At 35.5% G+C, this 17,159-nt stretch overlaps 1 protein-coding gene across 1 annotated transcript in view; it reads left to right on the top strand.

The window, feature by feature from the left end:
- Positions 1 to 17,159, top strand: part of MARCHF1 (membrane associated ring-CH-type finger 1) — an 86,429-nt gene that overhangs the window by 36,525 nt on the left and 32,745 nt on the right. Inside the window, exon 2 of the mRNA XM_062493692.1 lies at positions 5,964 to 6,014. Within this exon, the coding sequence (XP_062349676.1) occupies positions 5,964 to 6,014 (51 nt within the window). The remainder of the gene's footprint in view (positions 1 to 5,963; positions 6,015 to 17,159) is intronic.

The following is a 17,159-nucleotide window of genomic DNA, read 5'->3' on the forward strand; positions in this document are numbered from 1 at the left end:
TTTAGAGCTAAAATCTACTTTGACTTCCTTTCCGAATGTAAGTTCCCCACATCAAACCCATTTAGGAATAACCAGTTACTCTGAATTTGTTAGGATATTATCACCAGCAACTGATTTCCCCCCCTCTTCTTTCCCATGGAGAAAAGGCTGTCCAAGTCCAAACTGGCCAAGAGGCAGGGTGTATGCTTTGTCAGTAATAACATTGTCATTATCTTCTCGGCATAAATAATTTTAAATAACTCAGATACCTCATATGTATTTGTTTTAAAAACATAGACCTCCAACACAAAAAACTGAAATGGTTTTTTATTAATGTAGCAATAGCCATGGAAAGACAGTGTTATCCTGGCTCTGGCTATTTGCAGTAGCAGAGATCTAGTAGATAGTAAATACATTTGCATATATATTAATACAAATAGATCGACAGATAGTTAGGTGTTTTTAGAAGTTTTATTTATATACATGTGATACAGTATATATGAATAATACAAATGGTAATATTCTGTGTATTTCATTGATATTTAATTTTATTAATTGTTACTGTTTCCTGTGCTTCTTTTAATCAAAGGTTGCATCTGTATCACAGTCTTTAATATTTGCAATGAGCTTTTTTTTCCTGTAACTTGGCACTTTGAATCTAGTAGTTTTGTCATATTGAAAAAAATCTGGATTCCAGTGGAATTATGCATGATGCCCAGTAATTACAGTTTGTTTATGTCTTAGATAATTATGGGCATTGGAGTTTTTGTTTAACAGCTAAAGCAAATGTTGCCTGGTTTGTGATTTTTTTTTTTTCTTTCCTTTTACATGTTGAGATATTGAAATAAGTGTATCCGGTCTGTACATAATTTTAATAATGCCAGTTCCTGCTCTTTCAGCAACTGATGTTCCTACTTGAGATCATCCATATATGTGATAGCTCAGGCCATAAAGGGAAAGCAGTTTCTTCTGCTATTCAGAATTCTAGAAGGAAAAAGGTGCTGAGAGGAGGCTCTTGTGCAGATCCAGTGAGAGGGTACCATTTGGGAAAGCACTTCAGGCAGGCAAAACTATGTTTGTTTGGCCTGCGTTGTGCTTACACTTAGGAGGCATTTATTTCTGTGGCATGTTGTGACATGATTACAGATGGTTATCTATCATTCCAGTCATGTGTGGAACTCCAAGGCTGAGGATTTTGCGTGGATGTGTCAAGCAGCGCATGGCACCACTGGGATGCAAAGATTAGAGACCATAAAAAAGAAAACTAAGACAAAATATTTTGCAAAAGGGTTTTCTGGGGGTGGGTGGGTTGGTTGTATTTATGTGACAAAAGCTGTTGCTTAAGATTCTCCTGTGAACTGAGATATTGTGATTAATTCTTGATGCTTATGTCCTTACTTCAGAGAGATGAAGTGCAATTCATTAGCAAGGTGCTTGGGTCAGCTGGAGTGATCCTCAAAGCCAGAGCAAAACAAAGGGCAGCTAAAGAAAGAAACCAGACAAATGGATTAGTTTAAAATGTGCTGTGCTGCCCAGCAAGACTTAAAATCGTTAACCGTGCATATGAATATTTATATATGAGCCAGAAAGCAACTAGCTAATTTCTTGCTTTCCTCTTTATAATGAGAGCCTGAACTGTTCACAGCAGTATTTTAGAAATTTGTTATTGCTAACCTCTTCCTCTGCCCAGTCAGGGTTTTATTCTTGTGCTTTAAGAACAAAAATCTGTTTGTAAGAAGTGCAAGTAGCATTTCCAAATTGGGAAAAAAAAAAAAAATCAGCTGTGTCTAAGTATTAGAAAGTTTAGGGAGGTGGTTTTAGGTGTTGGTTTATAGTAGGAAAAGAGATTTTACACTTATTTTTAATTATTTTAATTACTAATTGCATGTAGCTTTTGGGTTTTTTTTTCATTCTGTGATGGGACAGGTGCATGGAACATTGCTCCCAAAGCATTTTCATGAACATGTCATACTCTGAAATTTTGTGGTGTTTTTTCTCCTTTGTCTTCCTTCCAGAATTTGTGTTGAAGGCTGAATTACATTTTCAATTATATCCTTGTAAGTGATCTTAGTAAAACCTAATTCTTAGGAAAATCACAAACGCTGACTGATTTTTCTTGATATTCAAGTAGAATAATTTGATGAACTTTCCTGTTATCACATTTTAGAAAAGATACCTGATGAGTGTTTGCAGGATGTAGCCTAGGATAGAAGAGATGAGATATTGGTGATACAGGACATTTGGTAATAAGGAGAGGCATTTCAGTGTGGTCTTCATAAAAGAACCCAAAAAGCTCGTGCCTGTCCAGGTGTCTTGGGAGGAACTGTTTTGCTATTTTGTTGACTGGATAAAAACACAGTTTAAGAATTTTATTGAGAGCTCTCTCTGAATATCTTGCTTTCACTTTGCTCAAGGACCAGGACTCTGTGTGTGCGTAAATTTAGAAAACTCAGTCACAGAGGTCAAAAATCCTCTTTACAGACATTAAATAATTCCTGCTGAGAAGTGTAATTCTAAAAGGTGAACAGTATTTTCTTTGAAATAATCTGATTCAAAGACTAAGGAGATTGAATCTGATTTCCTTGGTGCACAAAAATATGTATAGATATTTGAATATATATGCCTTTGTTTAAATCCTTTTGTTATGTGTTTTCTCTACTCTGCAGTGCTGTGGTCTCACCTCGAGTCCTGTGTGCAGTTTTGGGGACCACAATGTAAAAAAAGATGTTCAGGCATTAGAGAGTGTCCAGAGGAGAGCCCCGAAGATGGTGAAGGGCCTTGAGGAGATGCCATACGAGGAGTGGCTGAGGACACTTGGTCTGTTCAGGCTGAAGAAGAGCAGACTGAGGGGAGACCTCACTGCAGTTACAGCTTCCTCGTGAGGGGCACAGGAGGGGCAGGCACTGATCTCTTCCCTGTGGTGACCAGCGGGGATGGACCCGAGGGAATGGCCTGATGCTGTGTCAGGAGACGTTTAGGTTGGATATCAGAAAAAGGGTTTTCACCCAGAGGGTGTTTGGGCACTGGAACAGGCTCCCCAGGGAAGAGGTAACAGCCCCAGCCTGAATTCAGGAAGCATTTGGACAATGCTCTCAGTAACAGAGTGTGACCCTTGGGGTGTCCTGTGCAGGGCCAGGAGTTGGAGTCCGTGGTCCTTGTGGGTCCTTTCCAGCTCAGCATAGTTTATGTTTAATTGTTAACTTTTAAAAGGTAAATTAGTATTGCATCTGTTCAAAAATTTAAAAATTGTACGGTTTAGCAAGCTTGTAGGGAAAGCATTCTGCAATAAAGTTCCTGTTCACCTAGTTGTAACAAAAATCAATTATTTTTAACAATGTGAGTGCTTTGTAAAAATAAATCACTAAAGCAGAAGCATGCAGATGCTCTTTAATGACACATTTCAAAAGTGATTTTGCCATAACTTTTCTATTCTGTTCTTTTGTTGTATGAACAGTCATGCAAGTTGAATAGGAACTTCAGTGAAAAATTCCGTATTTGATTTATGTATTGTAATTTAGTGCTACACTTTTTGTTCTGTTTATACTGTGGTTTTCAGGATAAATCATCATGAAATACCTAAACCTAGTAATGATGATTAAATTTATTTCTTTGTCTTTCAAAAAAACTGTTGAGACAGCACTCCTCTCAGTTAATATGATTCAGTGTACGAGCAGTACTTTGCAGACTCTGTGGATGCTGTGAATTTTCAGTTGGAGAGTCAGAATCTTGTTGTAACTCAAGTGAAGGAGATAATGTGCCAGAGAGAAGAATGAATCATGTAAAAAGCCTGGAGAGCTGTAGTCAAGAAACAGATTTTGAAAATGAATCTTGAATGATGGATTGTTGAAAGAAAAGAAGTTAGAGTTCCAGGGTTCAGTATGCTATCAGAAAATACAGTATAATTTTTAGTCCAAGGGATGGACAATAAAGGCTTCATGCTTTTAGCTGGGAGTTTCTCTGCTGTGATCCCCATTCATAATTTCTAACCACAAAATGGGAAGTAATTTCATGGGTCCATAACTTCTATTATTTTGAGGTCAAAGCAGAGCTCCTCCAACTCATGTACCCAGAATATCCAAAGTGTATTTTCTGTGGATATAAATGCAGACATTCAAAACTGTATGTATTTAATGTCATTGAGAAAGGATAAGCAATTACAAATTTATAGCCAAAGCTACAGTGGATAATATACCACAGAATTAGTATTTGAATCACAGGATACTTCAGGTCAGAAAGGATCATCTACTCCACATCCCTGTTCAAAGTGGGTCCAGCCTCAAGGACAAAATGTAAAAAATGAATGCATAACTTGAAGAATTTATTTTTTCTGAATTGCTCTTAAAAAATTAATTTTAAAAAATTACAAACAAACCTGAAGGTGGTTAAGTCCTGAGGTGTAGTTTCTATGATAGAATAAAATGTAGACTGCTGTGTGGTCAGGGAGCTCAGTGATGCTTGATTTTGGTGACACGTGTCCATTGTGCTACTTAGTGCTGGTGAAGACAAAGTAGAAAGAGAGATAGTTCAGGATATTTATATTTGCAGTACAAAAAATGATGGCACTGAGGGATGGAATAAAAAATATAAGCCACCTACAGTCTGGAGAAAGAAAGATACATAGGTATATGAAACAAGAAGTAGTTTTAGAACTGTTTTTTCATATGGATGTGCTTACTGGGATTGAGATCAAAGTGGCTTTCTAAGTACAAGAATGACAAATAAAAGTGAGGGGTTTTTTCAAAATGTTTGCTGACAAATTGCCTTAGGTTTCTTTTTGGTCATTTTTGCCACCACAAAACTGTTCTGTGCCACAAAGTATTTGGGAAATACTTATTTCTAGACTAGACATGCATTAATGGACGAGAAAATTTAGCCTTTGGCAGCTGGCACTTACTGTATTTTTCTGTAATTTTGTTGAATACAGGTTGAGAAGAGATGGGTCCTAGTCAAGTTGAAAACCTCTTGTGGACATGTGTGCATGTATGTGTTTGCATGATGCATGAATTGCAAATAATGCTGCAGAAGTGAAAGCTCTGCTTCGGGTTTCGACACCCTGTTCCTCCAAGCAGGTTATCTAACAGGTTTACACACATGATATCTGGTTCAACTCCTACGTAAAAATCAGTCTTGCTGACATGAATGTTTCACTTGAGTGTTTGAAGCTACATTCTCAAGAGCTGAGAAAAATATTTTCATGATTCTCTTAAGATACGTGCATTTACTAAGGGGATGAGCCCTGTTTCTGAAATACCTTACCCTTTCAGTGTAAAAAAACTGAATCAATTGCCAGGGAAGTGTTAAATACTGAACAAATTTTTGAACCCCTTCTCCTCTCCCTCCTTTGATTGTTAGGGAAAAAAGCCCACAATGACCATGTGCTATAGAAATATGGCTCTTTGACATACACTTTATTAATGCACCTCAGCCTGTGGTGTTGGTTTGTGTTTATGTGTTGTTTGCAAGAGTAACAGGGCATGGAGGAGTAGATGTTAAACTGAACTGCATCTCTGCATGGTCACAATTTGTTCTTCTCAGAATATATCTCTCCAGGAAGTCATCTAGTACAGCTGATTTTCCTAGAGGATGAATTCTACTTTTCTTTTAAACAAGAATATGTTCAATGTGACTGGGAAGTTTATGTCATTGAACATTTGTTTTCATACATAAGTACCAGTTTTCATGAGAAGCTCTGATAATTTATTGATCTTTGACTCTAAATGTTTTTTTCTAAAATCTGCAAAATAAACTGACAGTGATTAAATGCTAGAATTAATTTTTTACAGAATTAAAAAAAAACCCCACATTTACTCGTGTAATCTGCAAGACTACTGTAATGGTTTATTTCTTGAACTGTCTTCCACAGTACAGTCAGTAGCCAAACTGAAGAAAAATAGAGGAGAATCTCTGTGCAGTCACAATCACAGAAAAGATCAGGTAAAATCCAAATGATGTAACTTTTTTTCATTTTTTATTTTTTTTTCCAGAATGACAAATCCCCAGGGCGTTCCACAAGTCGATCAAGTAATATTTCAAAGGTATGTAAAATCCATCTCCTTTTTCTAGAATCTAAAGAAAACTAGGTAATAAAATATGAAACAGTACTTTAATCCATGATATTCCTTACACAGTACTTTATTTATAAGAATCAGATTTTCAAGTTTTGCTGCTGAACATTATGGTTACCCTGTAAACACCATTGTAAATACACAATTAGTCAGTACTGTAAAATCTGTAATAATAAGTAAATAACACATGCATTTTTTTCACCTGCTTTCCCCAAGTGTTGAATGTTATCCTGGCACTTTGACTTAAGACAGAATTGCTCCTTGATTTTTCTCCTTCTGCACTACCCAAATAATAAGAGCTGGAATGTGCAAAACCTATGAATGTGTCTTCATTCCAGACGGAATTCTGAAATCCTTTAACAGGCATGTATGGTTCACTGAAGTCAGGACTTTACATCTTGATGTTTTTGGTTTTTAGGAAACAGAAGGGAAACTTTAGGAAAGGAAAAATGAGATTTTACTGAAATTCTTTGGTTTTACCCCCCCTTTTTTCTTTTTTTTCGGTTCACATGTGGCTTGGCTGAAATTTATGCTGAAAAGCCAGGATAAACAGGAGGTAAAAGATAAAAACTCTTTTTTTTTAATGCAGGCCTACACATCTACTAAGTATTATGTTGGGTTTTAAATATTTCGCATTTAGGGCAAGCACAGTATCCTTAAACCTCTTCCCAAAGTATTTTTGTTTTTGGGGTACCCACTGTAAAACTTTTTTCTTCTCAGAGCATAAAACGAAAAAAAAAGATAACAAACCCCAGCTCTGATTTTAAGTTAAAATATTAGTTCTGGGTAAGGTACTGTTCTCTTGCGTTAAGAATGGAAAAAGAAATGCAGGGAAAAAGATGTAGAATATATGCAGCCTGCTGTAGGATGTGGTTGAAACTCTTCTAGGCTTACTGCCTATCCTTAGAAATGATGTAGTTATATATTTACAAACTTGATCACTGGGAATTGTACTAATTATTTTAATTAAGGGTTTTAAATGCATGTCTCTAGCTATTGTTACTGTAAATCTATTATGAATTGATATTACTTTATCTGCTTTTTTATAGACGGGTGAATGGGTTGCACTGTGACAAAGCATAAATATGTTCACTGATATGGGAAACGTGCCAGTGACTAACATTTATTTTGAAGTGGTTTCTGCAGAAATCAGTATAGTTGCTTATTAGAAAATGGTACTTGCACTGGTTTTAGTTGCAAGATAAAAACCCAGGTTTTCAGTCATTCACATAATCTTTTTCTGATGTATAGCATCATGCATTGTTTTGGATCAATTTTTCTATGTGAAGTTACCTGCCAGTAAAGTTTTTCAAATGCTGAAAAACATTTGATTGGAATTCCAGTTTCATTTGCTGTCTGACTTAAAATGCTTTTTTTGTAAAATGGATTTTTATATGTGTATACATATAAAAGCAAACATCTGACTTTACAGGTTAATATTGTGTGGCAGAAAGTGATAGCAAAAAATATTCCACCTCAAAACAAGGTTGAAAGCTTCTAGGCCAGATAAACTACATGCCAAAGGCAAGAGCTGTGCCCTGTGCAGTGTCAGATCTTGCACAATGAAAATTTTAATGGGCAGGAAAATGAGATAGTCTTTATGTAAAACTATGAAATAGTGTCATCAAAACATTGTCTTTCACTGTTTTCATTTGCCTGTATGTGTAAGATAAAAAGGGTCAAATGCAAGTATATTTTAATAGTTACCATGTGTTGTGTATTCCACCCTTGACTGGATGTAGAGCTCCTATCCCAGAGCAGAGTAGATACCACTGGATTTTGTATCAACCTACTTGTGAAATGAAGTACAGCATAAATTCTGTACATACAGATTCATGTTTCATAATGCTCTTAAATTGTTTATTTGGAGAAAACACCTGAGGTTTGCAATGTATGCTTGGGCAATTCTGCATGCTAGGTACATGAAATTTAAGTCTGAATTTTGTGGTATTACAGATTAAACTGAATTGTTGAACATTGAATATGTGTTATCTAGTTATAATGAGAAGGAATCATTTTGATTTGGTATTTTCCTGATACTAGTTAGTATATACCTATTCAGTCTAGAGATTTTTCAATCAAACATCCCCAAGGTGGGTGAATGTGTGTTTGTGTGTGTGTGTCTGTGTATAAATCAAAACCTCAGTTTTACCATTCACTTTTGCTTTCTGTTGAGAGTGTAGAAGTTTAGCATGTTGCAAGGAATTTTCTTATTGCATGCAGTTTTCTGGCAAGAATTTCAGTAGCAGACTATTTAAGGCAAAAAAAGGAACAAAAATTATTTCTCTGATGGCTGTGGCTCTCTTCAGTGAACAGCAACCCGAGAATTCGTTCATTCACCTCAGCCTTTTATTTATTTATTTATTTATTTATATCAAGAAAATGCCCTGTAACTCCAAAAGCAACTGCTTCTGTTAGTTTTCCAGTCAGAGACAATTAGAAAAATGTATCATTGTCTAATTTTTGCTGCACTTCTGGTAATAACCTAGATTTTTTCTGTGCAATAAATAAATCAATAAACAATCTTTTTGCATTATGCCCTGCTAGCACTTAATTAGATATGATTAATGATTTAATAATTAGATTATTAAGTAATATTTTGGACTGATCAGTATTTCACAGTAGTGAAAAAGTGTAGTCCTAGTTAGTTATTATGGCTTTCAAAATCTGTCTACATAAAGAAACCCATACACATTAAGAAAAATATAAAGTACTTAGAAATGTGAGTTAGGAACCAGCCTTGATGATTTTAAATTATTACTATTTTTTAAGCATTAGACCTTTTTCCCCACCTATTTTCTATGTTGCTGCCTGCAGAAGGAACTTAATTATTCTTTGTAAGAGATAGTATTGTGTTCTGGATTTCAGAATTGAAATTATCCTATCTGCATGTAAAATCTATGTAAATTAAAAACTTGACCTATTTGCCATTGCTTAGTTTTCTGTGCATTGTAACTTCTTTCATTAAAATTCTTATAATTTCCTAAATAGATGTATAATTTAAGAGGCAAGCTAGTCAGAGAAGGATCTGGTAGATGGATTGTTTTCTGTTGTGGTTAACCAGTGGAACAAATTTTGTGTCTGAATTACAGTCTGTAGGCTTTATATAAGTTTCTGAGGCTGCCTAGTTATGTTAAAATGCTTTCTGGAAGAAATGTTTCTAAAACATTGTAATTATCTTTCTGTATGTTAATTATGATTCGAGAGCTCATTAGAGAAGGATGCTGTCTCAGTAGCAAGACCTGAAAATCTCTGGTGGGAACCCTGGGCTTAATTTTCAGTGCAGAGAAAATCAGGCTTGGAGCAAATTGCCTGAATTTTGTTTTGCCTCAATTACTTTTCAAAAGCCTGGAGCAGGTGTTAGAACACTTTTTATTTGCAAATTTCTGAAGCAGCCATTTAATAAAACTGTCAAGTTATACCAGGAAGTGAGGTGCTTGTTTTGGAATATTCTGTGTGATAATATTCACATGTCTAATATAGAATATGAATAACTCTAGAGGAAAGAAAGAAGGAAATAATATTTTTTACTCTATGTTAACAATTTCTGATTTCTTGTTTTGGATGGGGCTCCTCTCAATAAGATACAAATGAAAACCAAAAAGCAACCAGGATGCCAAAGTAGTGCTCACTAAAGTTCCAGATGAAAAATTTATCATTGCCAATGTATTAATTGTTGATTCAAACCGATCAGTTTGTGACTCTGAAATAAATTTCACGAACTGGTGTCAAATTCTGTAATAAGTAATACATTATTTATATTTTTTAATTATAAATTACCATTTAATCTCTTCCATTAAAATTGAATAAATTTTCATGTGGGCTTTGATATTCTGAAATATTTTATCCTCTCTTAGTATGAGGTGAATGTATGAAGAGTCCTGTATGGCAATTTGGATGGTTTGCCCAGCTTGAAACAGAACTCACTATTGCACACTGTGTTTGGAATGGCCAAACATCACCATGTCTTAGGCAATGACACCAACAAGCACATAATATCTCCTGATAGGTTTTATGGTGAAAAAAACATAGAGGAACTTAAATGTTCTTTTTACAGAAGTTCTTACCATGGACTTTGTTTTCCAGAGCCAGGATTGCAGCATTTCCAAAACAACCTGTTGCATGACTGAATCCTAAAGACCAGTTGTGACCCCTTGTGTTTTGCTACAGGCAGCTATGATGCTAAAAGTTGATCCATCGTTCTCTTACTGTTCTTTGCCAATTTCATGCTAATTGGAAGTGAAAATTCTCTTCCAGATTGGTGGTTGCTTTTTATTCAAGGAACCACATAGCTCCATCCCTTACAAGTGTAGGTTCTAGATTACTGTAGTGAGCAGCTAGAAAAAACTTTGGGCTTTTGACAAAGGAAAAAAACCAGTAAATAAAATAAGTCCTTGCTCTCGGAGAGCGTAAAATGTCAGCCTTCATAAGTGCTTTTACAGTAGATAATACCATGTATACAAAACTGGCATTAAAATATGAGTATAAATGTTACATTAGTCATCAAATCATTCTTCTTGCTCATAAAGAGAGCCATTATTATGCATGCTGAAGACTAACCTAGCACTTAGCTCTCATTTACTGAAAACAACAGTGCAAAGTAAACAAGTCAGTGAAAAGATTTTGTTCATCAAAACAGAATTTGTTTTGAATGCAAAAAGAAAGGCAGAAAACCAGAAACTAGAAGTAGATCCCTTGTATAGTAACTGTTTCTGCACTTCTTAAAACTCCTAGATATGAATGTTTGATTTCTTTGTATAGCGAACGCTTTGTGGTTTGTCCATACCATTTATTCTCTGTTTACAAAAGGCATGACAGCGGAATTTACCTAAGTCTGCCCAAAAATTGAACTTCTGAATAAAGCTGCATGAATATATGACAGTATTAAATATATGGGAACAACCATCAGAAAATAATTAAATTTCAGTTTACTCTTGGATGCACTTTTTTTTTTGGACCTGTTATAAACTGGTGTTTTAATGAGAGGGAATATATAAAAATGTGTGATTATATGTGTACAAGAATGCATACAGTGAATCTTTTACAAAGATTCTGATTTATTCAATCACAGTTCTTACTAACTAATTATTCTGAGTATACCTAAATGTGTCACATTGACATAACTGGATAAAACTGCATATATGTGTGGAATGTGTTGTGTCACAATTTTTATGTTTTTATACAAGCTCGCTCATTGTGTAGTGCCTGTATATAATTTTAATTTCTCTTATCACATAATTAAGTCCTATCCTGTAATAGCTAATATCATACAGAAGCAGCTTTGATTTGTTTTCAGTAAATGGATCATGCAAGTTCTTACATATGCTTGTTTTATATATTTTTTTAAATTATTTCCACAGTTACAAATAATAATTATGATCTGTAACATCTCTGTTACATATTTTCTCTGGAAATCTTTGCATGGCATCTGTTTTTTCACCATGGCACTCAGAGGCATATTTCACATATTTGTCCCAAAACCAAATTCAATTAAGGAAACTTTGCTTCTATGGTGGTGAATAATGAAGGGCGGGGAGGGTCATGCAGTTCTGTGTTTTTTGCACTTCATAAAAATAAGGTACCTCCTGGTTTTTGCAGTGATGCATTCTCAGGGTTTCACTTCTTTCAGTTTAGTCATTTAAATATCCTTACTACAATTCTTTTGCTTTGGCACATTTAGGCTTCTCTCTTCCCTTAGGGCTGGAATAAGTAGACATCAAATACACAGTAGAATGGAGTTTTTAAAGTATAAGAGTTATATCCTTGCAGATGGGATTTTATCCAGTCTGTCTCCTGCACATTCCACCAGACCAAAGGAAGAACATGGTGGGTGTGTGCACTTACATGCATATGCACTTGTGAGAGCATGGCAGGAAAGTCATCTGAGTGTGAGCTGTTTAGGATATAGGAATGTTTTGAGGGTTTCAGTCTTGCAGATAGAGGGATGTGTGAAAACACATGCCCTCTTTGGAACAGAAATTCTAAATGGTTCTCTTGGTACTGCCCACCTTTAGAAATAAAGTGCCGCAAAATCCAGTAACAAAGAAAATAAGGGTTTTGTACTTCACCTTTCCTATAGGCTATATTTCCATTTAGCTCCCTTTAGACAGTCAAAAGCTGCTGGTCTCATGGCTCTGCACCTTTTGTATAAAACCTGGCACATTCTTTGTTCCAATTGCCTACGTTTTTAAGGAAGTATGCAACATTTTTATTAAGAAAGTGATAATAACTAGAAAGATGCATCCTTGAAGAGAATCATGAATGAAAAATACTGTGTTGCTATTATACAAAGACTTTTGCATACTTTAATCTATTTGATAATTCAAAGCTTAGCTAGCAGTGCTTCTATGCCTATAGAAAAAGTGGATTTTTTTAGATGAACCTGTACCTTGAAAATAAAGATTAACATAGATCAGTCAGGCAGGAGAAAACAACTTAAGCTGATTGAATATACAAGTTAAAGCTGTAATTACTCGTTTGCTTCATTTTGAAATTATAGTATGGATTTGCCATTTGCAATTTTGATTTTAGATTTCAAGCCACTTTATAACATGATCATACTGACTTTCAAAGGTGTTGAATGGCGTTGTCTGCCAGAATCCTAAGGATTTTTCTGGTCCTTTCTTGTGTGTTACTTTTCCTTTAATTCCTTCTCTTCAGAGGCAGGTGAAAGGAGGGGAAGGAGGAAAGGAGAGGAAGAAAAGGTTTGGAGAAGAATTGTGCAAGTAAAGATTTACAAGAAAAGGAAAATCTGTGAAAGATAATTTAACAGAAGTCAGTTACCAGTTAATGTAACAGTTGCTGTAAAGGCATCAGTCAGATAAAACCAACTTTGAAATCTGAGCACAAAGCAGGAACTCTATCATAAAGAAGCAAGTAAAGAAAAGTAAAAAAACAAAACCAAAAGCCCCCCCAAAAAACAGCTAAACAAACCAAAACCCCAAAGCCTTCTCCTCCAAACCCATGCACACAAATTTCAGTTGCCATCAAGACTGAGCTTGTAAAATAACATTGGGCTTGGATCACCTTTATCATGTTTTGGAACTTTTTAGACTTGAGGAAATGTCCACATAAAAGTTCATAAAGGCAGATGTTTTCCATAGAATGTTGTGTTGTTTACAAAGCAGAAATTTTCAGATTAAAATGCACAGACTGGGTCTCCTGCTGAGTTTATTGCCATACAAACTACTCTAATCTTCTAAGGTATCCATTCCTTTGTGTGCTGTTTTTCAAATAGGATAGAGTTTCAGCTTCTTAACTAATGGCTGGTGGGATCTAGAGTATTCTGTGATGCATCACTGCTATTAGAGCAAACTCAGTAGGAGAATAAAAGCATTAGACATGTTCCCTGTCTGCCCTATCCCTTCAATTGTCTGCAGCTTTCTACTTCAGCAGTGTTGAAAGTTGACCAGATTTTGGAAATGCCTCTATTCTGAACAAAGACAGGAGAGGATTCATTAGCTTTTGTGGTAACAGCTGTGAGGCCATTTTATATAAGCTGTCCATTACATCATCTGGTTTGTTAATTTAAAGCTTCACTCCCTTCTTATGTTCTACCTTTGCACTTCTGGAATCTGCTTTGTACTCAGCTTTTCTGTCAGGCCAAAGCAGATCCCTTCTATGTCCTTAAGAAGAGCACAGCTTGACTCATGTTCTTGCACTAGTTTCAATGTGCAGATTTAGCAATAGATGGCCTCTGAGGACTTTTTTTTTCTATTTTATTTTATTTTAGTTTGTTTTGTGTTGGTTTGGTCTTTTATTATCTGGAAACTTCTGTTGATCCTGAACACCTAAGTAAAGGCAGTCTTGATTTGAAATTCTTACTGTTCTCACCAGTTTAACTTTTTTCTGTCCCCCACTTCTGTCTTTGCTGGTTTTCTAACATAGACAAATGTGTGTGACACTGAAGTCCCCTTGTGTTGAATAAGTGATTGTATCCTCACTTACCCTGAAAACTCTGTATTTACTGGCGTTCTGCTTGAAAAGTACACTATCAACAAAAATAATTATGGAAGAGTGCCCTGTCATGTATGTTAATTGAATTGCATATCCTTGACAAGAGAGTTCATCTAAACTGGCCGAGACAGCAGAAGGTGGTGACTGGGGAATCTCTACTAACAATCTTTTGGAAGTGCCAAACCTAATCAGCAGGAGTTGGCATTATCCCTTAGACCTCTTCCTTGTATTGATGGCATAGAGAAATGAGCTGCCTTGCTTATACATTAATTGTGAGACTGCTTTGTATTGAATTGCCACATTTAATTCTGCTGCTGATGTAATTTTTTATTATAAAATTCATACAGTGCTTGCTTAGATTTCCCATTCCAGTGAGCTGTACAATATACCTGTCTGAAAAAGACATTCATTCAAGAAATATGTTTTTAAACAATTTTTGATTTTCAGCTTCCCAGGTGGAATTGGAGTCCTCCACATCAATCTGATCCCTCTATTCACTAAATACAGTATCTCAAAATATTCAGTGTGCTGCATAGCAATATAGCAATGTGACAGCAATTATAGCAATAAGATCTGTCTGCTTTAGACTGTTTCCAACATCTGTTGCATATACATTCCCAGAAGAGCTGGACTGATAAGATGTGAGCAGAATATATTCAAATTACCATGTTCTGATTTGTCAGATATGCCTTGAAAATACACAATTCTCTCTGTAAATACACTGCCCAAGTAAATGCCCTTTGGGTGTCTTTGCTCTTAGACTGGATTTAAGACATATAATTATTTAAATTTTTAAAATTAATTTGGGATGTATGACTCGTAGAAGAGATGGCAGAGAGGGAATACTGCCAAAGCATTGGGATAAACCTAGAATCAGTGCTGGTAGCAGAAAGTAGATACAGTTACTGCTCTCCTGCTGTCTGAACACAGGATGAAAAAGTAAAGGGGTTTGTGGGCAGAGGTCTGGACTAGGCATCCAGCTGAGTTGAAATTTACAGGTTCTTAAAAACAGCTCATCTAGCTGTGAATTATTATATTCATATGACATGTGGTAGCAAGGATGGACCTGACATTAGCAGGTCCTTCCACTCCTATTTAATTTGCAAAGACTGGACCTATTTACAAAATAAGGGCCTCCATCTCCTGTGAGGTACACAAATCAACATCAAAAAATTAATATCAGAAACACTAACCTTTTTGATTTTAGAAATTACTCCATCAGTTCATTTTTTCCCCCCACAGCATCAAACACTTTGGAGATTCAGCTGGACAGGGTAATGGAACATGTTGTCCACACTGTGCTTTTGCCAAGAAAGGTTGGACTAGGTGGTCTTTGAGGTCCCATCCAACCTGGTATTCTATGAACCTATGATTTTACCACAAAATAGCTAATTTAATGTAGATAAATGTATATAAATTAAGATAATGTATATAAAAATTTGTGTTACAAAGTTGTAGAAACCAAATGAATTATATTTGAACACAGGTAAGAATCTATATTTTTTGTACAACTTGGCATGCTTTGTTTTTGAAGATTTAAGTGGTGCATTGGCTTTTTGCCTGCCAGTTGTCATGTTTGCTCCAATAGGGCTTAGACAAACAAGCAGAAAGCATTCATTATGTTAAAGATATTTATATAAATTGGTTTTGAAGGAAATAAACTGTTCTCTGAGTTATGTACAACAAAACATAGCATCATGACTGCACAGAGGAACTAGAATGTAAATCTGACTGAGGAGGGCTGAAACAGTCCAGACCTCTTGACAGTTGAAAGTGAAATGTAAGATTTAAGTAGTCAAACTGATAATGTAATTTTTATCTTAAAATAATTAGATAACCAGTCTGCAAGTTCCAAATCATAAATGTGAAAGCTTTTCAAGGAGTTTGTTTAGTTTTTGCCTTTATTTCAGCTCTCTTAAGAACTGTCTAGCTGGCTTCCTGCTTTAATAGCTCCTGAAAGTTTCTTGAACTTGTGCAGACTCTATGGTTGATGGGCCAGTTTAGCCAATCTCCTTATCCCTTCAAAGGGTACTCCTTGTGGTAAGGTGATGTAAAAATTCCTTTTACTGCATGGAGATGATCTGACCACTATTTAAGACCAGGCCAAACCCCTGTATTACAGAGATCTCAAAAGAAGCAATGGTAACAGTCCTGTGAGGGAGCTATGAGGGGAGAAAAGAAATGAGCTCATCAGGAGGGATGAATTCAGGATTCCACACTCAAATCTGGGGCTGGATTTCTTCAGCAGTCCTTCAGCTGGGGCTTAATTTGGAGGGTTGTTTTGTTTTTTTTTTTTTCCACATAGCAGCAGCCTGTAACCCAATAACATTATTTACTGGTGCTGATGTCTGTATCTTTCCTTATTAAGTAGCTTAAAATATGCCTAAGTACTTAATGTGAATCTCAGAGGCTGAGATGGAAGCAGATTATATACCCAACCATGCATCTGACATGTTTCTAATATGTATGTACAAAAAACTGGTACTCTATCACAATGCATATAATTGAAATATTGCTTTGGTAGAAAAGGAGATATGGAATACAATTTCTTTAATAGATACTTGCCCTTTTCTTCTAACAAGACACTGCATGTAGACACACTAATGTGTGATGTTCCTCCTTTGACTCGTGAATCCACACATGGCGAAAACTTAGAACACAACGATTGTGTCAATGAATTTACCAATTGCTTTATCAATTTAATTTCTCATTTTGGCTTAGTTGTTGTATCTCTGAGTTTCATTCATGGAACTAGAAGTAAAGAATTAGTAATATTGTTGGTGGGTTTGGTGTATTTTTGCAATATTAATCAACAGGTAAAAATGGTTACTTGAATTCCAGGAGCTAGAAGATTGTTTTCATGCAAAAGCACTACTCTTAAGTCTCAGTCTCATCCATATAAAACTAAAGAATCTACATAATGGTGACTGATGTTTCCAAAAGATGTATGCATTAAATAGAATGGATATTGAGAACCTCGGCTAAGAGTGAAGTTTTGGCAGGTACATGCTGTTTGTAATTATTATTGCTTATACTAATAATTTTCAAACACTTTTTTAATACCACAGAAATGTCTGTGAAAGTTGAGCTAGAAATAATTTCAATTATCTGACTGAATTTGATTTGCTAGTACAAAAGATTTGGATAACAGGCTTTACA

This window comes from Cinclus cinclus, chromosome 5 (assembly GCF_963662255.1).
Source record: "Cinclus cinclus chromosome 5, bCinCin1.1, whole genome shotgun sequence".
Taxonomy (NCBI): domain Eukaryota; kingdom Metazoa; phylum Chordata; class Aves; order Passeriformes; family Cinclidae; genus Cinclus; species Cinclus cinclus.